This window comes from Erinaceus europaeus, chromosome 2, assembly GCF_950295315.1.
Source record: "Erinaceus europaeus chromosome 2, mEriEur2.1, whole genome shotgun sequence".
Taxonomy (NCBI): Eukaryota; Metazoa; Chordata; class Mammalia; order Eulipotyphla; family Erinaceidae; genus Erinaceus; species Erinaceus europaeus.
The window spans coordinates 6,896,421-6,904,966 of NC_080163.1; the positions used below are offsets into that span (position 1 = coordinate 6,896,421).

An 8,546-nucleotide genomic window follows, 5' to 3' on the forward strand; every position below is an offset into this window, starting at 1 on the left:
GGGGGGGGAGGCCGGGCGGAAGTGGGGCGGGCGGCTTCGGGGGCCCGGCCCGCGCGCCGGAAGTGACGCGCGTGCTGACCGCGCAGACTCGGGGCGGGGCCTTCCGCTTCCGGTTGACCGCCGCTTCGGTTGCTTCCCGTCGGCTCGTCGTCCCCTCCCCCGCCCGGCCCTGCGCCCCCCTCGGCGCCGGGCGGCGGGTCGTGGCCCCGAGCGCGGCCGAGGCGGGGCCGTGTGCCATGAGCTCCCGGAGCCCGGCGAAGGCCGAGGTGAGCGCGGAAGGCCGGCGGGCCCCGGCTCCGTCCCCGCGGCCGGGCCCCGTCTGTCTGTCCTCGGGTGATGGCGCCCTCCGGGTCCCCCCGCCCCCCCGTCCCGGGCCCCCCGAGCCTGTCACCCCCCGGCCCGCCGTCCCGGAGCCGGCGTCGGGGGTGGGGGCGTCGGCCGGGCCCGGGGGCCGCTGTCACCGCGCGTCTCCATCTCGGCGGCCCGGCCTCGCCCCGCCGGCCTTGGCCGTCCGTCCGTCCCTCCGTCCGTCCCTCCGTCCCCGCGGGGTCCCCGAGTCGGGGCGCCCTGGGCACCGGGCGGCAGCCCGTCCTCGCCGCCATGTCCCGCCCGGGCTCTGCCCACCCTGCTGCCCGGCCGGTTCCGACTCTCCTCTCTCGCCCCTCCCCTCTCTCCCCCTCTCTCCCCTCCTCTCCCTCTCCTCCTCTCCCCTCCTCCCCTCCTCTCCCCTCCTCTCCCTCTCCTCCTCTCCCCTCCTCTCCCCTCCTCTCCCTCTCCTCCTCTCCCCTCCTCTCCCCTCCTCTCCCCTCCTCTCCCCTCCTCTTCCCTCCCCTCTCTCTCCCTCTCCCCTCCCCTCCTCCCCTCCTCTCCCCTCCTCTCCCCTGCTCTCCCCTCTTCTCCCCTCCTCTCCCCTCCCCTCCTCTCCTCTCCCCTCCTCCCCTCCCCTCCTCTCTCCTCCCCTCACCTCCTCTCCTTTCCCCTCCTCTCCTCTGCCCTCCTCTTCTCCCCTCTCTCCTCCCCTCTCCACTCTCCTCTCCCCATCTCTCCCCTCCCCTCCTCTCTCTCTTCTTCTCTCCCCCTCCTCCTCTCCCCTCCCCTCTCCTCTCCCCTCCCCTCTCCTCTCCTCCCTTCTCCCCATCTCTCTCCTCCCCTTCCCTCCTCAGATGCGGTGACCTGCCAGCCCCCGCCGCCGCCGCCCGCCTCCAGCACCGTCCCTCCTCTCCCCTCCTCTCCCCTCCTCTCCGCACTTTGGGGCCCGCAGCCCCCCGCTGCCCGCGGCGCCATGTCGACCTCGTCGCTGCGGCGCCAGGTGAAGAACATCGTCCACAACTACTCGGAGGCGGAGATCAAGGTGCGGGAGGCCACGAGCAACGACCCCTGGGGCCCGTCCAGCTCGCTCATGTCGGAGATCGCGGACCTGACGTACAACGTGGTGGCCTTCTCGGAGATCATGAGCATGGTCTGGCGGCGGCTCAACGACCACGGCAAGAACTGGCGGCACGTCTACAAGGTGGGGCGCGGGGCCTCGGCAGCTGGACCCAGGGCGCGGCTGCCCCTCTTTCTCCATGCCTGTCTGGCGCCTTTGTTCCCTGGGCTTCTTGTGGTCGTTATCGTCGCCGTTATTCTGTCTCTCTCTCTCTTAAAATTCCTTTATCGGGGGATTAATGTTTTACACTCAACAGTAAGTATGGTAGTCTGCACGTGCATCACATCCCCGGTTTCCATAGAACCACACGACCCCCCCCCACGAGGTCTCCCGTCGTCCTTCTTGGACCCGAGTCCTTTACTCTGGTGCGATGCGCTCTTTTTAAGATTGTCTGTTAATGAGAAGGGTAGGAGGGCGAGGAAGAACCAGACTTCACTCTGGTCCACGTGCTGCCGGGGATTGAACTCCGGACCTCCTGCTTGAGAGTCCAGGGCTCTGTCCACTGCGCCACCTCCCGGACCACCCGGCCGCCGTCTCTCTAGCGCCCACCGCGCTCACCGCGGCGCCTTTGTGACCCTCTGGCTTTCTCCCCCCTCGGACCCAGTACTTGCCCTTCCCCCGCTAGGTCCCGGTGACTTTCCCTTCTGGGGGGTGGGGCCCTCAGCACCCCGGCCGCTGTCTTGCCGGCTGGTTTATCACGAGGTAGAGACAGGCGCCCGCAGCCCTGCTCCACCACTCGTGAAGGTTGAGGACCAGGCACTCGAACCTGCGTCCTTGCGGGCTGTGATGCGCGCGCCTAGCCGGGTCGCCGCCGCCTGGCCCCCGGGAGCCTGCGGCCTCTGCTCCGACCCCCGGGCTGCTCCCACGTGGTGCTGGGACTTGAACTTGGTCCTCCCGCCGGTGAAGTGCGAGCCCTACCTGGCCAGCTGTCTCCTGCCCGTCTGGTCTGCCTGTTCATTTTATTTCGCTAGTTAACTTACACTCAGTAGGTTTTATCTTCACGTACTGTATGAGAAGGAGGAAGGGAGACAGGCACCTGCAGCCCTGCTTCGCCACTCGCAAAGCTTTCCCCCTGCAGGTGGGAGCCCGGGCTCGAACCTGGGTCCCTCGTAACATGCGCTGCGCTGTAGGTGGGGAGAGGGAGCAGCCGGGCGGGGGCGGGAGCGGGGCGGGGCTTCTCCCAGGTGTGTTCTCCCAGGTGCGCCCCACCCGCCCCGCCTCACCCCTCGACCGAGTGCAGTCTGGCAGCCCGGGAGGCGGCGCAGTGGGAGAGAAGCCGGGCTTTGCGGCTTGAGGTCCCGAGTTCAGTCCCTGGTGTCCTGTGTGCCAAAGTGATTGGCGCTCTGGCTCTTTTTTTTTCTTCCGCCACTACGGGTCCACGGCTCCTAGCGGCTCTTTCGTTGCCCTTGTTTTTTGTTATCGTGGTTATTGCTGTCGCTGTTGGATAGGACAGAGAGAGAGATGGAGAGAGGAGGGAAGACAGAGAGGGGAGAGAAAGACAGACACCTGCAGACCTGCTTCACCGCCTGGGCAGCGACCCCCCTGCAGGTGGGGAGCCGGGGTTCGTGCCAGGTCGTAGCAGATGCGTGAGGTCAGAGAAGGGGGGTGGTCCTGGGCCGGCTGAGCCCTCCACCCACCCCAGGGTCCCCGCAGGCCATGACGCTGATGGAGTACCTGATCAAGACGGGCTCGGAGCGCGTGTCTCAGCAGTGCAAGGAGAACATGTACGCCGTGCAGACGCTCAAGGACTTCCAGTACGTGGACCGCGACGGCAAGGACCAGGGCGTGAACGTGCGTGAGAAGGCCAAGCAGCTCGTGGCGCTGCTGCGGGACGAGGACCGGCTGCGGGAGGAGCGTGCACATGCGCTCAAGACCAAGGAGAAGCTGGCGCAGACCGCCACGGGTGAGCCCCCAGGTGCAGACCCCACGGCTGAGCCCCCCCTAGACGCAGACCCCACGGCTGAGCCCCCAGGCGCAGACCCCTCGGGCGAGCCCCCCCCTAGATGCAGACCCCACGGGTGAGCCCCCAGGCGCAGACCCCCTCGGGCGAGCCCCCCCCAGGCGCAGACCCCACGGCTGAGCCCCCAGACGCAGACCCCCACGGGCGAGCCCCCCAGGCGCAGACCCCACAGTGATAGCCCAGGCCTGTGCGCTTGCCCGTTTATTAGTGACGCTCAGGCGAGGACAGGACTCCCCACACTGCAGCCCCTCCCGGCGGGCGCCGCCAGGTCACTTCCTCTCTCCCTTGTCTCAAGCTGACGCACTGTGCCTGTCTGTCCCTCCGTGCCTCCCTCCCGGCACTCAGGGGCCGGCCTGCCTCTCTCTCCTCAGCGTCCTCGGCCGCAGTGGGCTCAGGGCCGCCGCCCGAGGCGGAGCAGGCCTGGCCGCAGAGCAGCGGGGAGGAGGAGCTGCAGCTGCAGCTGGCGCTGGCCATGAGCAAGGAGGAGGCCGACCAGGTAGGGCCGCACCTGTGCCCGCCGCCCTCCGCCCTCCGCACCTGTGCCCGCGCTCTGCGCTCTCGGCTCTCCGGCGGGCGGGCGGCATCTGTCTTCAGCTCCTGGGCTCTGCCGCGCCCTGTGCCCAAGGCTGGCTTGGGGGCCTCCCTTCTACCCCACCTCTCGCCTCCCTCTACCCTCCTCTCTCGCCCACCACCCCTCTCGCCACAACCTCTCTCTCTCTCTCTCTCTCTCTCCCCCTCCCTCCCTCTCTCGGCCTGCCCCTCACACTCACCTGGCCCGGCCCCTCACACTCTCTCTCCCCCAGCCCCCGCCCTGCGGCCCCGAGGACGACGTCCAGCTCCAGCTGGCCCTTAGTTTGAGCCGCGAGGAGCACGATAAGGTCAGAGCAGCCTCCCTGCCCGCCCGCCACCGCCGATGGGGCTCTTGGCCCCAGGTCCCCGCCCCACACAGTTCACAGCGCCGGGAGCTGAGGACTCTGCCCACGGAGCCGCCCGGGCTGGAAGCCTAGAAGCCTAGCCCGTCTCATCCCGCCGTCCCCAGGCCCTCACCCCGATGACCCCAGACCCCACCGTCCCCAGGCCCCTCACCCCCGATGACCCCAGGCCCCTCACCCCCATGACCCCTGGCTTCTCACCCCCGATGACCCCAGGCCCCTCACCCCCGATGACCCCAGGCCCCACCGTCCCCAGGCCCCTCACCCCCGATGACCCCAGACCCTTCACTCCACTGTCCCCAGGCCCCTCACCCCTGACCCCACCATCCCCAGGTCCCTCGCCCCCCTCCATCTCCCCATGGCCCTGTCCCTGCATCCCCCACCCAACCTCATCTCCCCTTTCCTGTCCACATTGTCCACATCCCATTTTTATCCCGGCCACCACCGCTGTCTGTGTGGGTGTGGGCTCTCGGGCTGCCTCCTCCGGCCGACCTCTCGCTGCACCCCACCCCCTCAGGAGGAGCGGATCCGACGCGGGGATGACCTGAGGCTGCAGATGGCCATCGAGGAGAGCAAGCGGGAGACGGGTGGCAGGGAGGAGGTGAGCCCGCCCTCCCCTCCCCCCTCCCCCCCTCCCCTTTCCCCTCTACTCCCCTTTCCCCTCCCCTTTCCCCTCCTCTCCCCCTTTCCCCTCCCCTTTCCCCTCCCCTCCCCCCTTTCCCCTCCCCCCTTTCCCCTCCCCTTCCCCTCCCCCTCCTCACGCCCCTCTCCCCACAGTCCTCGCTCATGGACCTCGCTGATGTCTTCACGGCCCCGGCTCCTCAGGCCACCTCGGATCCTTGGGGGGGCCCGGCGCCCACTGCTGCTCCTGGTGCCGACCCCTGGGGGGGACCCCCAGTCCCTGCAGCTGCTGACCCCTGGGGGGGCCCGGCCCCCACGCCCGCCTCTGGGGACCCCTGGAGGCCTGCCACCTCTGTGGGGGCCCCCGTGGACCCCTGGGGCGGGACCCAGGCCCCCGCGGCTGGAGAGGGGCCGACATCTGACCCGTGGGGCAGCTCCGAAGGTGTGTGGCGGGTGGCGAGGGCTGGGCGGGGGGGTCTCCAACCTGGGAGCGTGAGCCCCTCAAGAGCCCCCTCCCCAGGTGGAGCCCCGGCTGGTGGACCGCCCGCCTCCGACCCCTGGACCCCCGCCCCAGCCTTCTCAGACCCCTGGGGAGGCTCACCTGCCAAGCCCAGCACCAACGACGCTGCAGGTGGGCAGCGGGGGCACAGGGAGGGGCGGGACGAGGGGGGCTGGGCCTGGAGCTGAGCGCACCCCTCACCCACAGCCGCGGGTGGGTTCGAGGCCGAGCCTGATGAGTTCTCCGACTTTGACCGGCTGCGCACGGCCCTGCCGACCTCCGGGAGCAGCACAGGTGATGCCTCCCCCCCCCCCCCAGGTGTGAGCCGTTCCCTGCTCCCCCTCGCCAGCAGGTGGGGGCCCGGGTGGGCACAGATCTCTAGGAATGTGCCGACGCCCTCGACCCTGATTCTGCAGCCGGGGTGCGGGCAGTCCTCCTGGCGGTCCGGCCCTGCACGCTGAGCCCTTCCCGGCCTTTCCAGGAGAGCTGGAGCTGCTGGCCGGAGAAGTGCCTGCCCGGAGTCCCGGGGCCTTTGACATGAGCGGGGTCGGAGGCTCTCTGGCCGAAGCTGTGGGGAGCCCCCCGCCCGCAGCCACCCCCACCCCCACGCCCCCCACACGGAAGACGCCGGAGTCGTTCCTGGGGCCGAACGCGGCTCTGGTGGACCTGGACTCGCTCGTGAGCCGGCCAGGCCCTGCGCCGCCCGGAGCCAAGGCCTCCAACCCCTTCCTGCCGAGTGGTGAGTGCGGGGCTGGTCCAGGGGCCGCTGGGCCTCTGTCTGCCCTCTGCCCTCTGACCTCCCTCTCCGCAGGCACCCCGGCCACCGGCCCCGGCCCCTCCGTCACCAACCCCTTCCAGCCCACTCTGCCCGCGACGCTCACCCTCAACCAGCTCCGGCTCAGCCCCGTGCCCCCCGTGCCCCCCGTGCCCGGGGCACCGCAGACCTACATCTCTCCCATGGGTGGGGGACCGGGCCTGCCCCCCATGATGCCCCCGGGCCCCGCCGCCCCCAACACTAACCCCTTCCTCCTATAATCCAGGGCGGGAGGGGGACTTGGTCCGGCTCAGCCCCCCACTCCTGCCCCGGGACATCAGTGTTGTGAGTGCATGTGATGGGGGGGGCCGCCCTCACCCCAGTGCCCCTCCCTTCCCGGGGCCGCTCACACTACACCCTCTTCCTGTGCCCTCACCCGGCCCCCAGGAGAGAAACTGGACGCTGGATGGGGAGGGCGCTGGCCAGAGGAGGACCCCTTTCCTGCGGCATTAGGGAGGGAGGGGCAGCCGGGGCCCCGCCCATTCTCCCCCCCAACTCCCGACAGGCCCCTCAATCAGTGTTTGACCTCCTCTCCCTCCGCGCCCCTCGGGGAATCCTTGGTGATGATTTTGACAACTTCGGGAATAAAAGGCACTTCTCACGGCTGCGGCCCGCCTGCTTCTCCTTGGAGTCTCGCGTGCCTGGGCCCCTCATGAGGGAAGCGGGCTTTCTGGGGTTCACTGCAGGGGCCCAGTTAGCTGAGGGCGTTTGTCTTGTCTGTCTGTCTGTCTGTCTGTCTGTCTGTCTGTCTGTCTCAGGCCCCAGAGCCCCGGCAGGCCTTTCTTTCCCTGCGAAGCTGCTGTCGCCTCCTGCACAGCCTGCTTTCTCGTGGGCCCTTGCAGGCCCGCCCTGTGTTTTTATTCTCTTGTTGCTATTTTTTTTTTAGAATTTACTTACTTATGAGAAAGATAGGAGAGAGAAAGAACCAGACATCTCTGGCACATGTGCTGCCGGGGATTGAACTCAGGACCTCGTGGTTGAGAGTCCGAAGCTTTACCACTGCGCCACCTGCCACCTCCTGGACCACTTGTTTTTATTTTATTAGTGATTCAATATTGATTTACAAAATTACACGTCAGCAGGGGGACAATTCCACACCGTTCCCACCACCAGAGTTTCTGAGTCCCCAGTCTCCACTACGGTCCACTGTGGCTCTCCCAAGGCTGCGGACATGGCTGACTGTCTTCTCTACAACTGTCTGTCCACATTTGTCCTCAAGGGGGCCAGTGTGCTAAGCACAGGACCTGGTTCCAGCCCCTACTCCCCACCTGCAGGGGGACGCTTCATGAGCGGCGAAACAGTCTGCAGATGGCTCGCATTCTTTCTCCCTTTTAAAAAAAAATTGCTTGTTTTAATTATTCTCTTTTGTTGCCCTTGTTGTTTTATTGTTGTCATTGTTAAATAGGAGAGAGAAATGGAGAGAAGACGGGGAGAGAAAGACAGACACCTGCAGACCTGCTTCACCGCCTGTGAAGCGACTCCCCTGCAGGTGGGGAGCCGGGGGCTCGGGATCCTTAGGCCGGTCCTTGCGCTTTGCGCCACCTGCGCTTAACCCGCGGCGCCACCGCCCGACTCCCTTCTTTCTCCCGTTCTGTCTCCCCTTCCTCTCTCAATTGTTCTGTCCTGTCCAATAAAAAGAAAAAGAAAAAATGGCCACCAGGAGCAGAGGAGTCATACTGCCAGCGATAACTCTGGGAGAAAAAAAACATGCAGGGGAGCCTTGTTTTTTTGTTGCCCTTGTTTTATCATTGTTGTGGTTTTTCTTGTTGTTGGATAGGACAGAGAGAATGGAGAGAGGAGGGGAAGACAGAGGAGGAGAGAAAGGTAGACACCTGCAGACCTGCTTCACTGTTTGTGACGCAACCTCCCCTGCAGGTGGGCAGCTGGGGGCTTGAACCGGGATCCTTATGCCGGCCCCTGCGCTTCACGCCACATGCGCTTAACCTGCTGTGCTACCGCCCGACCCCCGATTTCCCTTTTTCTAATATTATAGGATAGAGACAGAAATTAAGAGGGGAGAGGAGATAGAGGGGAGACAGTGGTCGGGAAGTGGCGCAGTGGATAAAGCAGTGGACTCTCAAGCATGAGGATCTGAGTTCAATCCCTGGCAGCACATGGACCTGAGTGACGTCTGGCTCTTCTCCTCCTTCTCCTCCTTCTCCTCCTTCTCCTCCTTCTCCTCCTTCTCCTCCTCCTCCTCCTCCTCCTCCTCCTCCTCCTTCTCCTTCTACCAGAGCACTGCTCAGCTCTGGCTTTTGGTGGTGTGGGGTATTAGAACCTGGGACCTCAGAGCC

The 8,546-nt window shown here is 66.6% G+C and overlaps 1 protein-coding gene across 2 annotated transcripts; it reads left to right on the forward strand.

Moving 5' to 3' along the window:
• Positions 1 to 104: 104 nt before the first annotated feature.
• EPN1 (epsin 1) lies at positions 105 to 6,857 on the forward strand. Of its 2 annotated transcripts, XM_060176124.1 has the most exons (11): positions 105 to 266; positions 1,164 to 1,510; positions 3,080 to 3,329; positions 3,758 to 3,882; positions 4,190 to 4,264; positions 4,836 to 4,919; positions 5,096 to 5,381; positions 5,460 to 5,570; positions 5,646 to 5,732; positions 5,920 to 6,177; positions 6,250 to 6,857. In XM_060176124.1, the coding sequence occupies exons 2-11, from the start codon at positions 1,283 to 1,285 to the stop codon at positions 6,471 to 6,473; spliced, it is 1,728 nt and encodes a 575-aa protein (XP_060032107.1). In that variant the 5' UTR covers positions 105 to 266; positions 1,164 to 1,282; the 3' UTR covers positions 6,474 to 6,857. The 2 variants fall into 2 exon arrangements, with proteins under 2 accessions (XP_060032107.1, XP_060032115.1); XM_060176132.1 differs by lacking the exon at positions 4,190 to 4,264.
• The last annotated feature ends 1,689 nt before the right edge of the window (positions 6,858 to 8,546 follow it).

What these genes read in the sequence shown, in the direction of transcription:
- EPN1 (XM_060176124.1), top strand. Translation starts at nt 1,283, where the DNA reads ATGTCGACCTCGTCGCTGCGGCGCCAGGTGAAGAACATCGTCCACAAC. An exon ending in GCCGCGAGGAGCACGATAAG is followed by an intron (nt 4,265 to 4,835) that starts GTCAGAGCAGCC and finishes CCACCCCCTCAG; the next exon opens with GAGGAGCGGATCCGACGCGG. An exon ending in GACCTCCGGGAGCAGCACAG is followed by an intron (nt 5,733 to 5,919) that starts GTGATGCCTCCC and finishes CGGCCTTTCCAG; the next exon opens with GAGAGCTGGAGCTGCTGGCC.